The 25,167-nt window shown below is 42.9% G+C and overlaps 2 protein-coding genes across 5 annotated transcripts in view; one reads left to right on the top strand and one right to left on the bottom strand.

The window, feature by feature from the left end:
- Positions 1-10,910, top strand: part of polrmt (polymerase (RNA) mitochondrial (DNA directed)) — a 22,960-nt gene extending 12,050 nt beyond the window's left edge. The window contains exons 16-22 of one of the 4 annotated variants that reach the window (XR_015067958.1): positions 1,755-1,807; positions 2,036-2,134; positions 2,221-2,293; positions 2,767-2,858; positions 3,254-3,327; positions 4,357-4,484; positions 10,081-10,910. Coding sequence is in view for 1 of the 4 variants with exons in the window: in XM_085927894.1 (XP_085784020.1) it covers positions 1,755-1,807; positions 2,036-2,134; positions 2,221-2,293; positions 2,767-2,858; positions 3,254-3,327; positions 4,357-4,406 (441 nt within the window). In the remaining 3 variants the exon portion in view is untranslated. Of the gene's footprint in view, positions 1-1,754; positions 1,808-2,035; positions 2,135-2,220; positions 2,294-2,766; positions 2,859-3,253; positions 3,328-4,356; positions 6,810-10,080 lie in introns of those variants that run through there. The other 3 variants (XR_015067956.1, XR_015067957.1, XM_085927894.1) reach the window with 3 other exon arrangements.
- hcn2b (hyperpolarization activated cyclic nucleotide-gated potassium channel 2b) lies at positions 7,432-25,167 on the bottom strand. The gene is made up of 8 exons (XM_085927895.1): positions 24,485-25,167; positions 23,823-24,246; positions 20,919-21,080; positions 17,845-18,063; positions 15,339-15,485; positions 14,584-14,824; positions 10,057-10,221; positions 7,432-8,336 (listed from the first exon to the last, which is right to left on the bottom strand). Exons 1-8 carry the CDS (start codon positions 25,165-25,167, stop codon positions 7,432-7,434), a joined length of 2,946 nt encoding a protein of 981 aa, XP_085784021.1.

Here is a 25,167-nt window from a genome sequence, read left to right as displayed (position 1 = left end):
TTGGAACAGACATTCAATGACTCGAAATTCCTTGCAGTAACTGCAAAAACAAATCCGAGTTTCAACATAGAATCATATTTCTATCTTTAACACACACAAAAAAATATGTGCCTCAGATGTAGCAGGGGATTACTGTGCTGTCATTTTTTAAATAAGAATATGTGAGTGATTATATATCTCCCCAGGCTTATTAGCAAATGAAGGACGCGGACATACTGTTTAGCAGATGCCAAACGCATGCAGCCAGCAAGGCCTCAAGCTTGCCCACTGTGCCGTCCTCTCTTAAGTATGACATCAAGCGGACGGTCGCTTCAGAAGGGAGAGCGACACCTCGCAAGCAGGTGCTGCGCTGACAGATGGTGGCTCCCTCCGAGTCCATCATCTCTCCTCCCGTACTTTCTTCCCATTGCTTCTGCTTGCTTTAATGTCCAGTATGGACAAGGAGGTTGATTAGCCCTTTGAAGCTATCATATTAGCACACACCGATGTAGTGACAATGAAATAGCCTCGCACATCCTTTATCCTCTGCTTTAATAACACTCTAATCCAGCTGCATCACCGTGGCACAACAAAAATGAAAGTAACTTGCAGAAAGGTCACCCCCCCCACCCGCAACGCATCGATGGATTAAATTCAATCTCCCTCTCTGCTTAACTCCAAGGCCGTCGTGTTGCCGGGGGGTCATTTGTAATTAGACCAGGGATAGGATTGCATCTCCCTCAACTATACATGTGCCAGAAGTATAAATACCCAAAAGTACTCGAGTACATCTCACGGTTGATGTGTGAGGAACCGGGAGAAGAATGGAGCGTGAACATACATCAGAGGCTACCTAACATGATTGCGAGGCACTAATCGGCTCAGGGGTCACTCCGGCTCACATTTCTTGTTTATTTTTTTTTTTTTTTACTCACTTCGAGCTACTCATCTAGGTTGCAGGTTTTGACTGGATCTTTCACTTTCAAGGGTGAGAATATGGTCAAAAGAAAACAATTTGTGGATTGACGCTTTATGTTACGTGATGATTGGGGACATCTTGCTTCTCTGCGCTTCATGATTGCTTTTGCACGCGTCGCCATCCGCACGCCAGCTCTCAGGTGATTCACACCGCAGGGAGCCTTCCTCCCCCGCCGCTTTCCTCCTCCTGGTTAGCCAAGGTCTCATTCATCAGAGTCTTGAGTCAAGTCTCAGATCATCCACACTTACATTTGAATAAAAAGGGGCACAGTACAATGTAAAATAATGACCTCATCTACTACCCGGCCTTCCATTTAGCACACCAAAGTTAGCTTCCATTACTTTGACTTCTCCTCGCTCCTAAAGATGAAAAGGAGCTTGATGGACAGAACCCCCCCCCACCCCGCAACAATCCTGCTCAAGCGTTGAGATGCGAGATAACAACCGTGGCAGAGACTAATGGGCCACTTTTTTACCCCCCCCCCCCCCAAACAATTTTCTTGATAAAAGTGCGATTATGTCATTCATCTCTACCGCAACCTTCAAGGAATCGACTCGAGCTCTCAAAGTGAGTTGCTTAGTAACTCCTCGCTGAACGTCGCCTTGATAATCCATGTAAAGCCCTGTCACCTTAATTCCGCAATATCTTTGCCTTCCTTCACAAGCCGCTATCTATTAAACTTCATTTGTTGTCGACTTATACACAGTAGTTGCCAAGCCATGACTGATACATCTGACACTGTGATGATGAAAAAAAATCTGACTGGAACTAATTTTTTTGTGTTTTGTTTCTGCAGCTCAATAGTAGAATGCAACAAATCAACCTCCGGATCAACTATGACATCAAACAGTAAGAGTCTTCTACATTGACCTTTTGACCTTAAATCATCTTAGTTCTATTCAATCACCTATTGTTTATCATCAAATGTCTCTCAATCTATTTCTTCTCTGTTGTATACGTGGAATCTGGAATAATCTCCCAGCAGGTTTCATTATGAGATGAGTTGCTAGGTTTGAATGCACAAGTGTGACACGTCGTAATTAACATGCATGCATGTCTTTGGTTGTTTCTTCTCAGGAGGCCCGACATAATGAAGCAGAAGAATGCGTTCCCGCCAAACTTCATCCACTCGTTGGACTCCACACACATGATGTTGACAGCGCTTCACTGCCACAGGTTTGTTGCTTGCTAGCTTTTTTGTTTGTTTGTTTTTGTTTTCATTTAGAAATCCTTTTTAATTTTCTCCTTTCAATCTCCCCAAGCTTCGGTTTGACGTTTGTCTCAGTTCACGACTGTTTCTGGACACACGCGCTCACAGTGGACACCATGAACAAGGTATTTACTTTCGCTTTCATCCTTTTGCTATCACATTTTCTAGCAGTCGTAGCTTGAAAACAGCCAAGCCGTTTATACCCTTTTTCCGTTTTGACCAAACCGACCAAGCGGCCCTCCCTCAGTACAATTATCTTCTCGCATAATCCCCCGTCTCTTGACGTGCCGAGGGCCGCCCACCTAATTACACAGGTAATTGAACTCGAGGAAGAAGTATTTAACGTATTAGTCAACACTCGAGCATGTGAAGCAGAAAAAAAAGGCAGTTTGTCAGAATAAACTAAAAGCTCGCTCACTCAATCGCAACAAATATGTCAGGTAATAAAAAGTGCATGATACCTGCCTACATTTGTCTTTAAAATAGGCCCAGGGAAATTATTGCCGACTGTCTTCCAGTCAGCTTGGCAATTGCACAGCGTCATGCACATTTTTGACGAGCGTGAGTGAAGAATGACTTCAACCATTACCTTTGCTAGGTCTGCCGAGAACAATTTGTAGCGCTGCACAGTCAACCCATCCTCCAAGAACTGTCTGACTTCCTGCTGCACAAGTACTGCTCCCGGCTTACGTAAGTGCCACACCCCATATTGGATCTATTAGGTTGACAGATTTCTTTTTTTTTCTTGCCTTTTCTGCAATGGTTGATTTTCTCACCCAAGGCAAATTTTCTCCTCATCTCCTCCTTTTTGGCGTTTTTTTTTCCCTGGGAAATAATTGGATATTGAATCCTTTCCACTGTAGCCTGCACCCTCTCTCGGCAAAGTTCACAAAGCGCATTGTTCCGTGGATGAGGAGATTTTCAAAAGGCGTCACAACCTTCATCCCGAAACGATTGTTTGCATCGCCCTTCTATTTTGCTTTGTGGGCAGTTTCGAATAAGTTTTAATGTGAAGTTTGTTCTTGCTTTATGCAGTTTTCCCCCAAGCTCTAACTTTTTTTTATTGTGCCCCCCTTCATTGGCAGGTCTGACAGGAAAAACAAAATGTACCTGGAGGACCGCAGGCTCATGCTGCTTCTGGCAGAGGTACCACAGACAGGTCAGTCAGCATGCGGCTTGTTTTATAAACCTCTGGCCCAGCGCTTAGGGTGGCCGCTGCCCCCAGACATTGAGCACACTGTGTTGTGTTTGTCCTAATTGGTTGGGAGAGCATCCGTATGGCCTCAAGCGCTGGAACGAAGCGCTTCACTGGAGCTCGCTGAGCATCAATTTTCTGCTTCAGTCAGGAGCGACCTGAGCTCGTAATGGCTTTTGCTTGTTTCAATTCATCACTGATTGTTATATTTTTGAAGAAATATGAAGAAGAAAAAAAAACGGTACGAGAGTACCTCACAATTATTTTTTGGTAGAAGTTCCTGTTGACTTCACTTTTGGATTTTTTATTCCCGGAATGAATGGCCTGCTGTTTACAGAAATCCTTTCATCCTTCCAGGGACTTGTAGACGCAAGCCTGTTACGCAAGACCAAGCTCCAAACATTAAATCGTACCAATTTCCACATGAGCGACAAACTTCTTTGAAAAATCGATGAATGGATTTATCGTGCCCATCCCCGCTGCGTGCATGTCTTTGACGCACCCGAGTGATGGTTGCCACGGCGACGGCACACAGACACGTCCCCGTCAGTCAGATGCACGGAGGTCCTCTTACACAAGCGGTCCCTTCCGTTCGCATCTCATCTGCTCGTTGGCTGCTGTACACTGATTGCTAATAATTGTGTTCCGCCGCGACATAATCAGCTTACGTGGCCCAGGCAGGTGGACTTAATACCGCAACTCATTGGATCCTTTTAATCTTGAATTGGGATGGTTACTGAACTTATTGTTCCTGATCTGAGACACAGAGGTCAACAGGATCAAATGTCACCCGGTTCAAAGATCTATCAAATGATTGTACCATGCGTTCTAATGAATACGTAGATAAGATGTTTCAGCAAAAAAATTCCACCTGTTGCTGAACCCAACCCATAATTTGTTTTTTTAATGGATTTCCTATTATAAACTTGATTTTAATTTTCCCCTGTTTGTGTTTACATTCCAATTCTAATCATGCCTGTTTTCTGTCTCTAGGGGACTTCGACCTGAGCCAGGTGAAAGAATCCACGTATTTCTTCAGCTGAGCTTATATCTCAACAGCAACAGTCTCGGCATTGATTTGGAACACGCCCTGCCTGCTTTTTCAAGCTCTTGGCATCCTGGTAATGAGCCCGACTCGATGGCCTTGAATCAAGGAAAAGCAGCGGTTTTATAACAAAACACTCGCATCAGAAGGCGAGAGCTGCACTCGTGCTTTTCGAGTGCCAGTGATTGGCGATGTGTATGCGTGTGTAGTTGCCGGGCGGGCGGGCAGGTGGGCGCGGACCCCCGGGGGCCAATTGTGACCTGTTGTCGTCATCATCATCATCATCGACACATCTCATCAGCATCCATCAATCCATCAACAGCACATGAGAGCCTTTAATGCCATCCACTCTGCCATTCTAAAAATAAACTCAACCACAAAGAAATCCACACGTAATGTTTTTACCACACTGGAAAGAAAGGAAAGTTGCTTATTTACATAATTTTAAAAAAAAAAGTATTTTGAATAAAATAAAGTTCCAAGAATAAATGAATAGATAAATACTTATATTTTGTTGAAAGTAATCCTTTAAGGATTTTCTGTTGTTGGAAAAAAAAACTGAAAAATTATTCCTTCTGAGAATGAAAACAAGAAAAAGTACAAAGTTTTTTCTATTTAAAGAAAAGAAAATGAATAAGGTCAAATCAGGAATTAGGAGAACCAATTGTTTTACAATACTTACCATATTTAATCTTGTTTTCTATTCTGACATTCTAAAAAAAAAATCAAGACTATTTTTCTCTGATTTAAATTAGTCTTGTGAAAAAATGTTTGAGTCTCACTTTTTTTCTTTTCAGTGTGGCTCTCCATCCTCCTTTTCAGTGAGTGGATATGACAACCATCCCAAAACACAAAACGTTGTTTCAAGTCAAAGAGCACGCGCTTGTTCTATCAACTTGTCATATTTCAAAAGTCACCACAAAAGCTTTCCACAGCCTTTGCTGCTCAACATCTTTTTTTAAATTTGCATTTTTTACCCTGCAATACTAGTCGAGGGAGCATTTAAAAATAGCACTCATGGCGTGTGGACAGTACTTTTAAGAACCGTGTGCCCAAACAACTGAGGCGACAACCACTCCTATTCGACTCCCTAAGGAACAGGTCGCTTTGAGCTGATTTTTGATCATACCACCTATTTATATGTCAAATCAATTTATAAAACTGATAATGATTGCTTGTTTATGACGGATTGACGGTTTGAAAGTCATAGTGTTATTTATTTAGGTGTGTGAGGGGAAGAAAAAAACGGATTGACCTATTCACCATCACATTCTTTTATTGCATAAAAATGTTTTGCAAAGTGAGTCACATGATACTTTTTGTGCTTTTCCAACATGCTAAATCGAGTTCAAGAACAGGACGCATTGGAAATCACATTGACTCTATACTATGCTGTATTCTTAATCTATTGCATTGATATATGAACTATAAGGAACAATGCATTGATATTGTACAGCCACACACACACACAAAGAATATATGATGTAGAGACTACATATAATGCTAGGCACTATGTAGGTATGCACAGTTTCAGATGGGAATGCAATCAAATAAGGTCTAAGTAAATAACCTTTACATACAATTGACTACAATATGAAATCTCCTTGTATGTAAAACATTTTTGCATCACAATGTGTCGCTGCCATTAGTCCGACAGTTATAAACTGTAGTTGTGATATGGCTGTGGTGGAAAAGTAAAGAGAAGAAAGTCAGCATCACTAACATGAAAGGAAAAAACAAGATGACCAAAAAAAAGAATAATTCAGGACATAATTAGGCTCCGACTGATTCATCAGCTGATATTAGCTCTTAAAATCGGCCATTAAAATTAAAGAAGAATTTTAAATATTACCCCTCAACCCCCAAAATTGGCAAAGTATTGCAAATCAGTCAAATGTTCTGCCTGTAATTTGTATTTCTATTTTTGTATATCGCTGGTATACTACTTTTATTAGTCGACTAATAATAGTAATATTAGGAAAATATGCTAGCGAAAACAAATGCATATTCAGAATGAGCGCAAACAAGAAGTTAACTAGAAAACCTGACATGCATCTGTGATTACTACAAAGTTTAGTAAACATTTGTTGACCCGTGTACTTTTAAGCAGCCAAAAATAGGTTCCACTGGGGCATAATTTGGGCATAAACAAAAACACAGCTGACCTGAAAAATGCTGCTGAAAATAAAACACTTGCGATAGAAACTCTTGAGCTACACAAAGTGAACAAAATGAAAGAATGATTATCATTGGGGGAAGAAACCATTATTGGCACAGCATAATGTAAGCCAGTGGAAGGGGAATTAATAAGAGACCCAAACAGACCCGAGGGATTCAATTTTCCACTGTGATTAGGCAGTAACGGTGCGGCAGCCATTAGGCAGATGAGCTGAATGGAACGTCCCAGTGAGAGGGTTGGTCGGCAACCTAAATGCTTTTGGACACAAATCGCTGACATCCAATGAACTTTTATTGGCACGGTTGAGCTGCCACTTAAAGCCTGAAGCGATTGGCTGTTGATCCAAATACATTTCAGCCAAGAAGACTGACCTGTATAAAAGACCTTAAGGTTTGATCCTATGGTATGCTAGCATAGTGAGTCCTGTTCTTTTTTTCTGGTCCTCCATCAAAGATAAGTTTGGCATATATTGTGAACTAGCGCATACAAAGGAGGTGAATTTGGGAAGTTGCTACTAAGCTAGGCTATTATTCTGTGCAGTTTCTGTTATGTCAGTGAGCAGAAACAATGCAGAAGAGTTTGGTATCAGTCTACTTCTGCCAGTCACTCCTTGCATACATTCACGCTGTCCAGAGGTGTCAAATCCAGGTCCAAAAAGGTCAACAGGTCAACGAGCTAGCTCCCAAGGAGCGGTTGAGTAGCTTTATTATAGAGGCCAAAGTTAAACCGTGGCAAGATGTTTTGTTTCAGGACCTAAATTTGACAACTGTGACACTGCCCCACAGGAGTCCATCGGTTTCCTCAAATTAAGCCCCTCATGAACCCCAGAAGGCTTTAATTATAATCACAAATTCGAGGATAACCGAGATCGGACTTTAATCTGCTCCGTCTCGGGAAGGCTCGTAATGGAGTCCTTCTTGGGTCGTACCAAGTCCCCGACGGGTGTTCCCATGGTAAACCCGACACCTGTCCCGAAGGCCCCCACTGACAGCTGGTGGGGTAGCACAATCCTGTGCGTTATAGCATTGCAGACACCCGAATGGCCCGACGGGGTCTGAGCTGGTCCGATGGAAGTCGAGGAGACTCGCGTGGATAGGGGGGGACTCGGAGCTCCCGGGTGTATCACCTCGTGTGGCAACGAGGGCTGAGAGGCCGACAGCGCTCTGGTATCCTGGCTGAGACTTCCCATTGGCAAGGAATGCGTGCTTTTATGTACACTGGGTCGGTGCACGGGGGTTGCCGTGTGTTGCTGGACCAAAGACAGTTGGGAGCCGGTGGCGGGACCAGCAAGGGCGCCTGAGCCGTAAAGGAATGACCGAGGGCTCTGGACAGTCGGGCTGGAGATGAGTGGACTGAAAGTACCAGAAGCAAGAAGCTGCGACTGCAACGGCGAGCCGGAATTGGATACATTCTGCAACACCTGGAATCTCCTCACCATCCTCGGAGACTGCAATGTCCCACTCCCTGCTGAGTTCCCTTGCATGGGCGGACAAAGGCTCATGGCTACAGCCTGCTGCAAGGTGGCGATAGCGGAACTTTGGGGTTGTTGAGAGGAACCCGCTGGAGAAAAACCCCCAGTGTGCTGAGGGGATGTTACGGGTAAGGGCTGCGGTCGCGGCACGTCCACCTGTTGAACCATCTCACGATCGTATTTGACGATCTCCTGGATCATCTCGTTGTCGCGGTTGTTGAACACGCCTGAGTTGAGATCGTGCTGAACTTTGTGCATCAGGACGGAGTTCTTCTTGCCTAAAACAAAAAGGTTCAAGTGTTGTGAATGGCCCCCGTGGTTCAAAGCAAAGGTTCTCAAACATTTGGGTCTGGGGCCTACTACCAGATATTTTTACAAAGACGTGATACACTTTCCAATCTGTTCTAGTAAATTTCCAGTCCAGATGATGGAGTCTCATTTAAATCTGTGGCAGACGCGAAGCGAATAAACGAACCGATTGTCTTCCCTGAAGTGCAAAAGGCAGAAAACATCGCGTTCCTTGGAGGACAACAGAGTACGTTTGTCGACCCTTGTATCATCTGTTTCAATTTTTTTTTTTCTTTTACATAACTCAGTAAAACAGATGGGGTTGGCAGCACAACATTACCCAGGAGAGTAGAAAATGCCAAAGAGGTTGATGATAATCTCATGACAAGGCTCATAAAGCGGTTTCACCAATGATCAGCCTTGAGGTCTTTTCCAAAACAGTCCTTTAGGGTTTGGATGAGCATGAGAATTAGAGCGAACAGTATTGTTGGACGTACGTTAGGGTTGATCTTGACTAATTAGCCGTGACTAAGTAGCTAGGACCAATTGTGGTGTCCTTGAGAAAGACATTGATACCCCAGTGTATGCCACCAATGTGGTGGGTCAAAGGTCAATGGAAATTATTCGGACTAATAACACTTATAGGCACCATTGATACCTTAAATGTCATAGTGAGCGTCTGAGGACGAGAATCCAAAGAGCACGTTTTTGTGTACGTGTTTTTCCATTTTGACAGCTGTATGGATCCTCAATAAGCATTCGTGCTCACAGATGCTTGATAGCAAAATCTTTGAAGCGTGTTGGATGCTATGAAAACAGATGCCTGTATTGGAATATTGGACTTGCCGAGATGCATTGATTGGGTCATTATTTTCAAATCTATTCAAATTATGTATTCCCAGTGCAGCCGCTGTTTGATGTTCTAACAACAACAGAAGGCACCGGGGCTGATTATCGTCCAGTGAGTGCACATGAACAGTGTTTTTGGTTGATTAGCGCTTTAAAACACACCGTCCAAATACGCACGCTGACCAGCGACTGGTAATGTGTGGAATGTGGTTGCTATGGCAACAGGTGAGAGGTGAGAGGAAGCAGGATTTTTGCACATATGTAAATGTAGGATGAGAGAATGTAGCAGGAAACAGGATGATCTTTCTTTTTTTTAATAAAGATGATCAATTTGTGTATTTTTTTATGATGAAATTGATATTAGCATGCATTTTCAATTTAATCAATTAGTTTAGTAGTTGGCAGCCTTTAAAAATAGAAAAAAAAAATTATGCATTTTAATGGGCCTCAATTTTACACAATAGTGGTGGTCCACATGTATTCCAAAAATCAGCAGGCAAATAGAGTCTGTAATTTAAATGAAAAAGTGCGAGATATGGTAAGAAGGTGTTTGAGTGCCGTGACACGTGCACAGTGACAAAAAGAAAAGGGAAAAACCCCTGTGAATAAATTTTCTCGCTAGTCATAACACATCTCGCTCATTATTCATCACTGCTGTCAGTTAACGCCACGATTCCTTATGCTTCGTTTCTTCTCATGAATGACTCCCAGGCTTTTATGAATATACTTGTGTCTTCATCTTAGCACGGAAACAAAATCATTAGGAATGCAACACCTAAAATCATTTGGAAACTGAGGTATTGAATAGAAAAATTGAAGAAAATGCCAGACAATATGAATCATCCAATCACATGGACTCACCTATTCTGTCCAACCTGTCGATAGCGACCGTCTCAAAGGCGCGCCTCATCATGGGATACTCTTCCAAGACCTCATTGAAGTTGTCCACCGAGAGAGAGTACAGACGACAGTACGTGTCGGAACGCACGCTGGCTGTCCGTCGGCCACGGGTCAGCAGACAGATCTCTGGAGAAGAGAAGAAAACAAATGTCATTCCGGTGTTTTGTTTTGTTTGTACCCTCAAAAATCTGCCAGATGTTTATATTTTAAGAGTAAAATACCAACATTAAAATTATAGTAGGCTTAAGCGTATGTAGGAAACAGGAAGTTTTTATTCCTTAAAAGTACATTTTGCATTTGGAATATATGACACACATTTTTTTCACTAAAAATGAATGTTTACAAAAGAAGCTCTTAAAGATAAAATGCAAAAGTATTGAAGCTAAAAGTTAAATACAACTGAACTATATGTTTAAAGGCAGTGATCATTTTGACGACCTTACATTGTGACTGGTTTAACTAGTAATACAGGCAATTATGAATATATAATAATTTAATTTTATGTGAATGGCATTTGTCTGATTGAAAACAGGCTATAATCGGAGATGGGCCAACTAAGCTCAGCTAACTGAAGCTAACATTCAGTCTTATTTTTCACGTCGTCTTGACAACCGTGTGTCAAAATACCATTGAGCGTACTCATGAAAAGTGGGCAAGACATGACAAATGATCGTATCATCACTATTATGTTGTTCTAATGGGGTTGCACCTGCATCAAGCAACATGCTGACCGGGCTGTTTTAGGGAAAGTTGTTTGAAAAACCATTTAGGAAACCATCTACTACATTGTTATCCAATATATCGACTGTAATTTCTCATTAGATTGCTGGTTTGAAATTTACTTGTATTATTATTATTTTAATAAACATTTATGTTTAAATTTGTCTGGAATTCCTTGTTTTTATTTTTTGGAGCATGAAAACAAAACTCTGACATTTTGTTTAACTGCTTTATGTTTTACATTGTGTAATATGTGTTGGTGCCCCCCAAAACAAAGAGCAAGTAGTAAAATATACATTCTTGACACGTGAAAAAAATGCTTAGTTCAGCTTAGCTGAAAATAGTGGTGTACCTAATGAGTGTCCGTATGACGTCACAGATTAAACAGCCAATCAGAAAGTGGGGGTGAGGGCGGGTGTGGCACTTTTCACTTTCAGTTAAACTATGGCCATAAAATTTTTCCCTAATGAAGTGGCCTGTTATTAGGTACACCTGAAAATGGCGGCGTACCTAATGGAGTGTCCGAGTGACGTCACAGATCAAACAGCCAATCAGAAAGTGGGGGGTTGTTTGGGTGTGGCACTTTTCACTTTCAGTTAAGGTTCGGCCATGATTTTTCCCTAATGAAGTGGCCTGTTATTAGGTACACCTGAAAATGGCGGCGTACCTAATGGAGTGTCCGGGTGACGTCACAGCTCAAACAGCCAATCAGAAAGTGGGGGGTTGTTTGGGTGTGGCACTTTTCACTTTCAGTTAAGTTTTGACCATGATTTTTCCCTAATGAAGTGGCCTGTAATTAATAATACCTGAAAATGGCGGCGTACCTAATGGAGTGTCCGAGTGACGTCACAGATCAAACAGCCAATCAGAAAGTGGGGGGTTGTTTGGGTGTGGCACTTTTCACTTTCAGTTAAGGTTCGGCCATGATTTTTCCCTAATGAAGTGGCCTGTTATTAGGTACACCTGAAAATGGCGGCGTACCTAATGGAGTGTCCGAGTGACGTCACAGATCAAACAGCCAATCAGAAAGTGGGGGGTTGTTTGGGTGTGGCACTTTTCACTTTCAGTTAAGGTTCGGCCATGATTTTTCCCTAATGAAGTGGCCTGTTATTAGGTACACCTGAAAATGGCGGCGTACCTAATGGAGTGTCCGAGTGACGTCACAGATCAAACAGCCAATCAGAAAGTGGGGGGTTGTTTGGGTGTGGCACTTTTCACTTTCAGTTAAGGTTCGGCCATGATTTTTCCCTAATGAAGTGGCCTGTTATTAGGTACACCTGAAAATGGCGGCGTACCTAATGGAGTGTCCGAGTGACGTCACAGATCAAACAGCCAATCAGAAAGTGGGGGGTTGTTTGGGTGTGGCACTTTTCACTTTCAGTTTAAGTTCGGCCATGATTTTTCCCTAATGAAGTGGCCTGTTATTAGGTACACCTGAAAATGGCGGCGTACCTAATGGAGTGTCCGAGTGACGTCACAGATCAAACAGCCAATCAGAAAGTGGGGGGTTGTTTGGGTGTGGCACTTTTCACTTTCAGTTAAGGTTCGGCCATGATTTTTCCCTAATGAAGTGGCCTGTTATTAGGTACACCTGAAAATGGCGGCGTACCTAATGGAGTGTCCGAGTGACGTCACAGATCAAACAGCCAATCAGAAAGTGGGGGGTTGTTTGGGTGTGGCACTTTTCACTTTCAGTTAAGGTTCGGCCATGATTTTTCCCTAATGAAGTGGCCTGTTATTAGGTACACCTGAAAATGGCGGCGTACCTAATGGAGTGTCCGAGTGACGTCACAGATCAAACAGCCAATCAGAAAGTGGGGGGTTGTTTGGGTGTGGCACTTTTCACTTTCAGTTAAGGTTCGGCCATGATTTTTCCCTAATGAAGTGGCCTGTTATTAGGTACACCTGAAAATGGCGGCGTACCTAATGGAGTGTCCGAGTGACGTCACAGATCAAATAGCCAATCAGAAAGTGGGGGGTTGTTTGGGTGTGGCACTTTTCACTTTCAGTTAAGGTTCGGCCATGATTTTTCCCTAATGAAGTGGCCTGTTATTAGGTACACCTGAAAATGGCGGCGTACCTAATGGAGTGTCCGAGTGACGTCACAGATCAAACAGCCAATCAGAAAGTGGGGGGTTGTTTGGGTGTGGCACTTTTCACTTTCAGTTAAGGTTCGGCCATGATTTTTCCCTAATGAAGTGGCCTGTTATTAGGTACACCTGAAAATGGCGGCGTACCTAATGGAGTGTCCGAGTGACGTCACAGATCAAACAGCCAATCAGAAAGTGGGGGGTTGTTTGGGTGTGGCACTTTTCACTTTCAGTTAAGGTTCGGCCATGATTTTTCCCTAATGAAGTGGCCTATTATTAGGTACACCTGAAAATGGCGGCGTACCTAATGGAGTGTCCGTGTGACGTCACAGATCCAACAGCCAATCACAAAGTGGGGGTGAGGGCGGGTGTGGCACTTTTCACTTTCAGTTAAGGTTCGGCCATTATTTTTCCCTAATGAAGTGGCCTGTTATTAGGTACACCTGAAAATGACGGCGTACCTAATGGAGTGTCCGTGTGACGTCACAGATCAAACTGCCATCATCGCGATTGACGTATTGGCAACCCCTGAAGTTGGACCTATCCAGACACTCAAATGTCGGATTTATTTGGCGGCATATAAACTACCCGTGACTTTTCCAAAGCTGCGGTGCGTTCAAAACGCCGACCATGGCTCGTACATTGCCATACTCGAGTTGTTTTGACAATTGGAGGGAATTCGCGAGCTAACGTGCTTGTGTTGTGTTGTGTTGTGTTGTGTTGTGTTGTGTTGTGTTGTGTTGTGTTGTGTTGTTTGCACACGCATCAAGTGCGGTAAAAAAAAAAAAATAATATCCCGCGATCGACCAGTCGTGGCTTGGCGATCGACCGGTCGATCACCGTATTGGCCACACTCCTCCTTGCGCACACTCTTCCAGTGATACCGCCACCTACTGCAGTGGATGTCTATTTAGCCTTGAATCTAGTACAGCTAAAAGAAAGCATATTCCCTGGTGTCACATATGATGTTGCAAATTTTCTATGATAAACATATTGGGTCCCACTGCGACTAGAACTCAAGTCACTGGGATGAAAGTCCAGAGCACTAACCACTACACTCCAGAGCCCTGACTTTATTTGTGTGGAAGTTACTTATGGAGCAGTTTACAAGCGAGTGGTACCAAAAGAAAAAAATGTGGGTGTAAAAATCTTGTGAGATGGGTATACGCTGAACTTTTTCTTTAAAAAAAATATTTTTATTTTTATTTAGCACACACAAAATAACACAAATGTCACATGAAGAACAAAATAATTCAAAGACAATAGTAGCCAAGGTAACAAGCACCCTAACTCAGTTCATATAGTTCATATTGCATATGTGATTTGTAAATATGTGTTGTTTAACGGCAGTTTTAAACATGAAGGACTAAAGGTCAAAGAAATAGATAGGAAGTTGATTAAATACTTTGGCACCCCTGAAATGAAGACTAAATTTGGACAGGGAAGTTCATATGGGGGGCAACTCAAGTCTAGCTTTATTTCTGGTCTTATTACAGTGATAGTCATCCCTTCTCCTGTAAAAGCTATTGAGTGTAATGGGGAACGGATTGTGGGTTGCTTTGAAGACAAACTGAGCTTTGTGGAGAAAGTTTACCTCGTATATGTTGAGAAATGATAGCTCCTGAAATAGCTGACCTGGAAGAATTGCAAAATCGACTTTTCCCACCGTGGCCCTTACCTCCAAAATAGGATCCGTCGACCAGCTTCATGCCCACGCTGCCTTTGGTGAGCACGGTGACCACGCCATGCTGGATGAAGTACATCTTCTTGCCGATGGTGCCCTCACGCACCACGAAGTCGGCCGGCTGGAAGACCTCAAAACGCAGCTTGGTGAGCATGGCCGTCACGAAGTTGGGATCGGCGTTGGCAAACAGCGGCATGGACGCCACCAGCTTGCGGCAGTTGAAGTTGACGATTTCCTGACCGACACCGAGGTTTGTTAAAAATTGTGACGTGTAAAATTATGTCTATTTACTTTGCATACAATAATTTCTATTTTAAGATATTTTTTTTTTCGGACCACCTCGGATTGAATTATGATTTTTTTTCAGTGGTCCTTAGCTGGAATTTTAGATTTTTACTTTTGGCTTTCATCAAAATTATGATTTTGTGCTTGATAATGCTGTTTAGAATTTTTTTCTGTAACATCATAACTCCTCCTTTTCAAATAAAATTACAATTTATTTTTCCTAGGAAAAATTGTAAGACTATTCAAGAGACTTAATTAAAAAGTGACATAAAGGTGACTTTAGGTGTATCAATATTCAAGCTGCATACCATACTGACTGCGCCTTATAATGAGATTGTGTGTGTGTGTGTGTGTGTGTGTGTGTGTGTGTGTGTGTGTGTGTGTGTGTGTGTGTGTGTGTGTGTGTGTGTGTGTGTGTGTGTGTGTGTGTGTGTGCATGTGTGTGTGTGTGTGTGGTTGGCTACCTCTCTCAGAGGCTCATTAAGCTCCTCGAGAATGTTCTCCTCATCAAACATCTTGCCCTGGTATCTGTGCTCGTAGTAGTCGTGGATCTTCTGCCGAAAGTCTGCCGGTAGCTTGTGGAATGACATGTACTGCTCCACTTGTTTATACTGAACAGCACAGAAAGGAAGATCATCTCAGAATTCAGACTTTAAAGTCTGTTAAAAAAAAAAAATAAATAAAAGCTGCCGGTCAATTTGAGCGCCTCGGTGGGATAAACCAGGCAGCAGCTATTAAGAGTTTGCAGCTCGGGGAGTCAGCATGTGTGACACTCTCAATTAAAGCCAAATGACAGCTGGCTCGCTCGCCTCCGCCTCTTTTAAGAAGTTGTCGCCATTGGAAGTTTTATTGACTTTGTGATTTCCGCAGTATTAGTTTGAGATTAACGGCCGTGTCACTCAAAAGTCAAACGGGCTCCCAAAATTGATGTAGCGGAAAAGTCATGATTAAGGAATTGATGTGTCATTTGTGTGGCTGCGGGGTTGCATTTCATTCCTTAATAAAAATTAAAAAAAAAACATTAAAAAAAACAGATAACATTTGGGAAATTAGGGTGGCCTTCCATTGACCTTCTCCTAGTCGGTGGTCTGAATTTCCAACTTTTCTTGAAGGCAGCTTAATCACAACAAAATGTCTCTGTACCTGGTGGGCCCGGTACTCTACGACCTTAAATGATTGATCTTGTCATTAACCGAGCGCTCCCTTTTTGTGTCAAGCTCTCATGAGGGGGTCCTCAGTGAGGACTGAGAATGAAGATGTGAAAATCACGAGACGAAGGCCTCGGTCACCCCCATGTGAAGACAACATGACATCATGGACAAGGTGACCTCCTGACCTCCCTCTGTGTTTCATAGTCCAAAGAGTTTTTGCTGACTTTTGTTTCAATTCAGTGGATATTGTATTGCTCAGTGGAGTGTATTGCCCAACTATACATATATAGTGGCGGTATAAAACAGAAGACAGATACTACAGTAAAGCGGCCAGCAGCCAATTATGACCCCCCCCCCCCACTCATACTGGCTTTAATAAGACTCTTTCTAGAAGTTTGCCGGCAGCCCAACTATAAATCGATTTCTCTGGCAGGGTGAAGTAATATATGTCAGATTCATTTGCGGGACATTGCATAGATCCACGCTTGACAACATTCAGAAAATACAGGTCAACAACGCGGCCTCACTATCGGGGATGTCGTCACAGAATACCATAGAATTTGGTTGCAGCTTCCACTTCGGTCCAATTATACCTGTTGACATTTTTTTTATTTTTTTTAGATGTAAAGTAGCTGACAAAAACAAACAAGCGGGCCAGCAGACATTTCCTCCTGGGATAAAAGCGACACTGTGGGAGTTTGAAAATAGCAACAAGTTGCGGGCCAAGTTCATTAGCAAACGAGACAAAAGATACTGCCAAACACACACAAAAAAATACAGGGACACCAAGACCACAACTCTAAATAGGAAACCTCAGTTGGACTGAAAAAAAAAAAAAATCAACATTTACTTAAAAGTTAACCAATCAATTATCATGCAAATTAGGCTCTTTTTTTTTTAATAACCGTTGCCACGCTGAAAGAATCTGTAGAAGACCCTAATTTGCGAAACCCTCTGTGCCATTGTCACACCTTGTTTACTGCATTCCGTGTGCTTGCATTATGCAATTTCTCCTCTTCTTGGAAATAACAAACGTAAAAAAAAAAAAGACAATCATATATTTCCACAACACAGGGAGAAGATCAATCTGGCTCAATGATAGCCCGAGGAGTCGGCCAGACTACAAAGCGCCCTGATGTGTACAGGATGTGTGTGTCAGCATTAACGTGCCGGCAATTAGGCAACGTCTCTTCCGGGATGGTAAGAAGCCTGCAAAACAAGCCAAGGAGGGGCCAAAAAAGGCACCGACCGGCTTAAGATGGACTTTGATCAGCTCTACAGGAGAGCAGACAGGCCGAGGCCCCCGTGATTGGCAGACACAAGCGTAGAATTAATGGATCACATACTGCTCCTATCAAAGTCGACTGGAATTACTACTGGAGGATGCCATTGAACTCGTATTAAACAGGACAGTCTTAGCCAAGTCTTTGTGGAGATTAAATTAGCTTTTCGGACTTTACATAATGTCTTACGCAAACAGGTCGCCAAAGTTGGCACAAAAACGTTTTTATGGTTTACTTTAGTGCTGGTAGTTATTTTTAAATATCAGTTTGGTCAGTTCTGAACTCACAAGATTTACAAGAATGTCACTTTTAGTGGTATAAGAAACTTCTGGAGACTCTGTGGCCCATTCCAAACGGAAACAAAATCGATATGATTATTATTATTGCGATGCTGAAACACTGCAGTTCATACACCTGTCCTGAAGTGGCGCTGTAACGCTATCACAGAAAGTCACCAGAAACAGAGAATAAGAAGTACTGGATGGAAAATAGTAAGGTCATTGTAAACTAAAAAAAAAATGAATGGATGTCCTCACCTTCTCCTGATACTGCCGCCTGGATGAGTCCAGAGACTGGATGAGTGCGGTGGCGTGTCCGATAAACATAGCGTAGCAGGTGGCCCCCACGATCATACTGAGCATGGTGAGCCAAATGTCCGACATGCTCTCGGGGGCTTGGCGTCCGTAGCCGATGCACAACATGTGACTCATGGCCTTGAAGAGGGCGAAGGAGTAGAGCTCGCTCCACGTGTCGTTCTGGAAGGGAACGGAGGGGCAATCAATACGATTCAGATGGATTTGACAAAATTCTTGAGCATTTGCAAATTGAATGATTTTAGGTTATTGGCGTTAGGGAAATGAAGCTTCAAATTTGCCTCATGAACCAGCTGTATTTGTGACTCCTCTCCCTGGCACTGTTACTTGAAACAATTTTTAGAGTTAGGGGTCGAAGATCAGGGGTGAGGAGTTAAAGGTCAGGATTCAGAGTAGGGTCAAACTAAATTTAGGGTTTCCAAATAGGGTTCCAAACAAGGATTAAGGTTTTAATATAGGATTAGAGCTTCCAAGTAGAAACAATGATTTTATATTCATCCATTTCTAAAAGATGGTCCTCGTCCCTCTGAGTTCCAAAATCCCATCTGTGGAGAGGCTCATCTTCATCATCATCATCTTGATCAAACACATCTTTGTCTCCATGACAAAGAGCGAGAAGAGCTAATGAGGCGAGCGCACATCTGCCTGCTCCAGTTAGCTTGGATCGGTGCGAATTTCCCCAGCCGTAGGTTCATTAAAGAAGAAGAAGGCCTCCTCTGGCACCACTTTCCCTGACATTGTCCAAACATCTGGGCTTCACGCACCTTTTTAGCATGCTCTAATTACGGCGAGCAAGACGTACGTAGATGCTACAAAGCCAATGAATGCAACTTGTTGGGGGATCCTAATTCACCCTTCTGCTGGATAAACAACTCATCAGATCTAAAATAAAATAAAATGTGAACAACGGCTGGTATATATTTTTGAAATGATTATTTCTTGTGTTTCATGGTCGGCTTTGTGTATAACTTTTTGTTACAGCTTTGGTTGTTTTTGTTACGTAAATAAAGTTGAGTTTTTGAACTTTTTTTGACAGTTTTCCGTTGTTATCATTGAAGGCCACCACAATTAATTGATGTATTTAATTAATGAGCACAGATAATAGGGGCATAAATCATCTTGTGTGCTTCCTTAGCTTGCAGAGTGTGCATAACGCCAGAAAAGAGCTTGTGTTCATTGTGTCGGACGTTTTCATTGAGCGAACAGCTAATTTGCCACCTAAATGCATTTGCAGATAATACAAGCATGTACAAGAGTGTGTGTGTGTGTGTGTGCGTGTGTGTGTGTCTGACAGAGTGCAGAGCCTCCCTGACATCTAAAACCAACAACAGAGAGCTTATCTTACTTGGCAGAGCTCCATTTAGACTTTTAATACGTTAAGCGCCACAAAAGCACTTATGAGCTATATTGAGATTCATTCTTTCAAAGTGGCGTGTTTCTATCTATTCTTCAAACATGTCCGGCAAACGCATGATGATAAATGGTGGGAGAAGAATGAATAAACACCATGTGAAGTTCTCCAGATGCAACAAAATCCTTTCCATCACAACTAATATAAGGGCCAACGGTTTCCAACACAGTCAAGAATCCATCCATCCATCCATCCATCCATCCATCCATCCATCCATCCATCCATCCATCCATCCATCCATCCATCCATCCATCCATCCATCCATCCATCCATCCATCCATCCATCCATCCATCCATCCATCCATCCATCCATCCATGCAAGCAAAGTGAAAGAAGCACCTGTGTTTTTTTTTTTTTGTTGGCCGCAAGCCTGGAGACTGCGCAGGTGGACAATTGAGGCTGCTGTTAGCACGCAGCCGAGCGCAACCAGCTAAAGCGTCCAGAAAGATGTCGCAAGCTGTGGCCTGGCATCACACGCCCAAACATTTTCAACTTTTTGCCTACTTTGCATCATTTGAATTGGGTTGAAATGGGTAAAAGTTGGTTCCAACTCACCCCAATGAGCACAAGCGCTACACAAAATGGCTTGATGGACGTATCAAAGAACACATACCAGCATTTCTACGAAGAGACCCATCTGCTGTTTAGCAATAATTGCATGAATGGAGGTTTTTTTGCAAAGAGAGAGGCGGGTCCTATGGCATTGAGAACAAGGCCAAATAAAAAAAAAAAAACACAGGCTCAGACATCCACCGAGGCCAAACACTTCTAGTTTGGAGCACCAAATTGAACACTTTCAAAGATTCACACCAATTACAGACTGAGAAATTAATCAACACAGGGGGAAAAAAAAGATGAGGGGAGTTACGCCATTATGGTGCTACTTAGTATTTTTTTAAACTTGTCACTATCCTAAGGAGGAGACAAATTTGGGGAGGTCAGGCCTAAAAGAATGTTTTTACAAGTATACACTGGCGTGGGGGCAAGAAATATACTTGGGAGGTGCCAGGACAATTTTTCCGGAAGTCTTTTTCAACATATCCACTCCTCTTCTGTCGGTATCACATTATGACTCTTCATAAGCATTTTTTTCAAGAATTTTTGAAGTTTAAAAAAAAAAAGTTTTGCGGTCCCTCTTTAATGACACATGGTACCAAATGTTGCCGATAATTAAAGACTGTCTTATATAAAGCCTCCTAATGAGGATTTTGGATGGGTTGTGCTTTATACTGATGATCTGAGAGTGCTTGTTAACTGCCAGAATCTCCTCTCATTGGACGGTTTACAGAATCTGTGTGGCGAGGCTCATTTCAACTCGTCATTATTTCTGCAATTTTCCCAGAGACATGAATCAAAACTTCCCGCATATGTTTCCTGGACTTCAAAAGCCTTAATCGGGACAATTTGTTGTTTTTTTACAAGCAGTAATATTGGAAGTCTGTTTCTATGAAGAAATAAGAATAAAGTCAAGAAATTACAAAGACCAAAAATTCTCATATTTAACAGAATGAAAAGCCCAAAAAAATCATAGCTCCAAAATGGACCGGCCGTTCAGAAATTTTGCAAACTTCCCAATGGCCATGCCCTCTGGTTAAAGTGGCCTTACCACCATCTTGTTAAGGGACACCCAGCAATCGGAGGGGAAGTCCTGCAGCATGGGCACCAGGAACTGGAGGCAGCCATCCCAGTGGCACAGGAGCAGCATCATGCCGATCAAGTTGAATATTCGCATCACGGCGCTGGCCAGGTCGTACGTCATGTGGAAGATCTGACAGGAACAAATCAATCATTTTGTCACAACTTGATGAACTTCAGAACAATGTCATTTGCCTCTACAGCAGATCTTCTGACTGACACGAATAATTTGGATAAAATGGATGCCCCTGAGTCTCAAGATGCAATTTTGGATTTGTTTACAATGAATTTATTTATTAGTGGAGGTAAACACGGCATCCACCAAAAACATGTTTTTTTCCATTTACTGTATACGTTCCTTTTACAGAGTGCCCCCTAGCGTTCAAACCGAGACACCACAAAACAAAAATGTTACATTTAGGTGAAATGTGAGCAAGATTGTTAGGAAAACAAGCAGCTGGATGTTAAAATTAAAATAATGATTAAAAAAAAGTCTTATACTAGAGTGAAATGTATAACATTTTGTCTTTTGAAACAATATATGATTAAAATCAAACACTATTATTAATTTTCGTACAGAAGATGTGATTATAGCAATTCCCCGACCTCTACTATACTTCCAGACAGGTTGCTTGTTACAATCTCAAGGTCCAATGGCAAACAAGCAGACCTGAGCGGCATCCCCTTACATGATTAATGCAGCTCTTTCACATATGGACCCCCGCCATCTCGACTCCCCTCATGATACTCGAGTAGAAAGTGCTCCCGTGTCAATGTCACGCTGCTATCTGGGTCAGATTAAATATTCGAGAAGCCGACTATTGCAATCGGATGCCGTCATACCTTTACTAAATCATGAGCCGCCTCCCGCGGACCACAACAACATAATTGTTTACCTGGAACCGAGAGTGCAGGAATAACCATGAGTAATGAGCCACATGCTGCTTCACCGAGGCTAAAGACTTCTTATCTGTTGTTGTGTTATCTGTTTACATGTTGCAAAATGCTTTCGATAATTTCCATTACTGTACAACAATCACTTTTACACACAAGCGCACACACACTCACACACACTCCTTCACTCCTAAGACAAAAGCCTCCTTCGCCAGCAAGTGAAGAGCTTGTATAAAAAAGCTTCCTGCCTCAGGAAATTACTCTGGTTATTCCCGACAATGATTATCGCGGCCTCAGCGGCGCGCACGCGAACACGCACACACACGTACACACACACACACCTCTGTGAAAAATATGCAACAATACATCATCAACCACTGCCAACCAATTTTCTTTACTAGTCAGGCCTGGAATTGGTGCTGCATAAATGTTTGCGACCTCTTTTTGGAAATGGGGACTCCTGAGTTGCTATATTTTATTTTATTTAGTTGTTCTTGCTGTTTTGATGGTTTCCGGGACATCACAAAAAATAGATAAATTGTGTGAAAGCATTCACTCATATGTTATTCTGATTGTTTCTGCTTTACAATGCTGACTTTGTTTGAATCCTAATTTCTTACCTCAAGCATGTCTTTGAGGGTGCAACTATTTTTTCATGGAATAATATTCATTTAAATTTAAGAAATGGTGTTTTCTTGAATTCGTATTTAAAATTCATTGAATTTAATTTTCATACACCATAACATTTGCTTTCATTTTTTCTCGTGTCCCTCATGAAATTGTGATTTTTTTTTTCACCCCTACGTTTCTCCTGATATAACTCGTTACGCCCATATTAAAATTTTCATAAAACCAATAAATAGTATGAATAGTATGAATATTTTGCCTCAAATTTTGATTCTTTTTTTTTCCTCGTAGTGTCACGACATGTTTTATACACATAATTGTAGCCAAAGCGCTCGGCTGTGATGAGATGCATGTAGTGAGTACGGTTCATGTAGTTGTTTGTGTGCGACGGAGACCCTAATTAGGCTTCTCCTCAAGCTCAAATTACAGCTCGGTAATTAAAAGGCTGTGTGCTTGTTTTCCGTGATTCGCAGCAGTTCGGTGATCTTGAAAAAGAAAGGATGTGATTTGTGTTTGCACACATGCACACGGACACACAAACAGTGCACTGGGGTTAATTGTGTTTATGTGACATAGTCATGTAGCTACCTATTGTAGAGTGTAAGTGATTATGGCTTGAAGGATAATTCTAGTGGATATGAAAAGTCTACACACCCCCATTCAACTGCTATTTCTTGTGATATAAAAAAAAGAGAGCAAGAGAAATCATTTCACAACTTTTTATACCATTCATGTGAACTATATAACCTGCACAACTCAACTAAAAATAAAAACTTGTAGATGACAAGTAGGATAAAACAACTAGAATAATAAAGTTGCACATTTGTGCACACCCTCTCTTACAACTGACTGTACTCATGATTATCCCCAAATAAAGCTCAGATGGTGAAGTAGACTTTTTAAGTCCACTACAAACTCTACTTTAGTCAGATATTAATTGATCTGAAAGACAAGATTTTGGGGGTGCTGCTGATTTAGTTAGCGACAAAGTTCTGCAGCTGTAATGGGAGCAGATCAGATGATTGTTTTATCATTTGCTGTGGTGCAGCAGCATGCGGCTCATTACCCCGAGTTTTTTTTGGGAGTCCCTGTTCCAAGTAACTGTCAACAATTGTATGCTTGGGATCATGAAGCAGCTCAAGTTAAGTACAGTATAAGTGTGATAGCAATTGCCATTTTGGTCAGAAGACCTTGCAGACTGCATTCCTGATCATGCTGGTAATGGTTCAGCTTTACTGGAACGGATATCAGGCACTGACACCTCAATTGTTTTTAATACAGAAGATTTCATTGAACATTATGAACACAACTTTTCTGTCTGTAGGACTTGAGTTTAGGTGTAACGTGTTCCTACCTCCTCCCACTGGTGGATGTAACGTATGAGTCTGGAGAGCCGGAGCAAACGCAGCAAGCTGAGAATTTTGGTGAAGCGCACGATGCGTAGTGCCCGCGCCGTCTTGTACACCTCCGAGTCGATGCCCTTCTCCACGATGAGAAAGATGTAATCCACCGGGATGGAGGAGACAAAGTCCACCACGAACCAGCTCTGCAGGTACTTCTTCTTGATCTTGTTGGGGTCCAGGATGATCTCGGTGTTGTCCTCAAACACGATGCCCGTGCGGAAGTTGAGCACCAGGTCCATGAGGAAGAAGGTGTCGGACACTACGTTGAAAATGATCCACGGCGTGGTGGTCTCGTCTTTGAAGAAAGTGATGCCCACGGGGATGATGATGAGGTTGCCCACCATGAACAGGAGCATGGTGAAGTCCCAGTAGAACCTGGATCAACCACAGAACCAAAACTTACTGACATGGGTCGATATCAATGGATGGATGACAAAGAGATGGTTGGATGGACGGACAGATAGAAGGATACATAGATTGATTGGACGCTTGAATGTAACTGTCCGTGGTGCTGAAACTTCTAAACCACTCTATTTCTCTCCGATCTTAATGTATTCTATAGAGGTCAAGTTGAGTATCGGCATGCCCACTTGTCACCGGCAACTCTGTGTACCTGAAGTCACTGTACGGATGTATGATCCAGTTGCCCGCCGACTTGACCCTCTCCTGCTCCTTCTCGACCGCCTTCTGGCTGCCGAACATCCGCAGGGAGAACTTGTTGACCCCCGGCTGCAACATGGAGCTGAACTGCCGCTGCATGTACGTTTGGCCCCGGCCAGTCTCGCCATCGTCAACCACAATCAAGGAGCCGTCCTCCGCCGCCGCTTTCGTGGATGACTTCCTGGACAGCTGAGTCGGCGTGTGACCTCTACCGCCGGGCGCGTTGGAGAAAGACACCCGGGAGTCTTTCTTCTCCATCCCGGAGGCGCTCTTGACCTCGGCTCCGGGTCCCTCTGACACCACCGAGCCGTCCATGCTCGCAGCCTTGCCACCTTCGGCCGCTTCTACTCCTCCATCGGCGTGCTTCTCTTGTCGGGATATAAGTGAGGACAGGCTCCCCGAGCTGGTGGGCTCCCTTCGGCAGTCTCCGTTCTTGTTGCATATCATGCCTCCGGCTTCGCGTCCTAGCGCGCCAGCCTCCGGTGCCACCGAGTCCCGCGCATCCGTCAAGACGAGCCGAGCCGAGGCTGCGTCGACGGTGCCGTGCGCTTCCAAGGGCTCGTCGTGAAAGAGCAAGAGCTCGTTGTTGTTAGACTTTTTAGCGGCCACGCCTCCTCCCGGCGCGCGTCTCTTCAT

The sequence above is a fragment of the Syngnathus leptorhynchus genome, chromosome 13 (genome assembly GCF_054491065.1).
Source record: "Syngnathus leptorhynchus isolate UIUO chromosome 13, UIUO_Slep, whole genome shotgun sequence".
Lineage (NCBI taxonomy): Eukaryota > Metazoa > Chordata > Actinopteri > Syngnathiformes > Syngnathidae > Syngnathus > Syngnathus leptorhynchus.
This window is presented reverse-complemented; position numbering and strand designations above follow the sequence as displayed.

Excerpts from the sequence above, each read along its gene's own strand:
- hcn2b (XM_085927895.1), bottom strand. The coding sequence starts at position 25,167 with ATGAAGAGACGCGCGCCGGGAGGAGGCGTGGCCGCTAAAAAGTCTAAC. Across the intron at positions 24,247-24,484 it reads CATCCGTACAGTGACTTCAG|GTTCTACTGGGACTTCACCA; the intron begins GTACACAGAGTT and ends TGGTTGATCCAG. Across the intron at positions 18,064-20,918 it reads TGTCCCTTAACAAGATGGTG|AACGACACGTGGAGCGAGCT; the intron begins GTAAGGCCACTT and ends GTTCCCTTCCAG.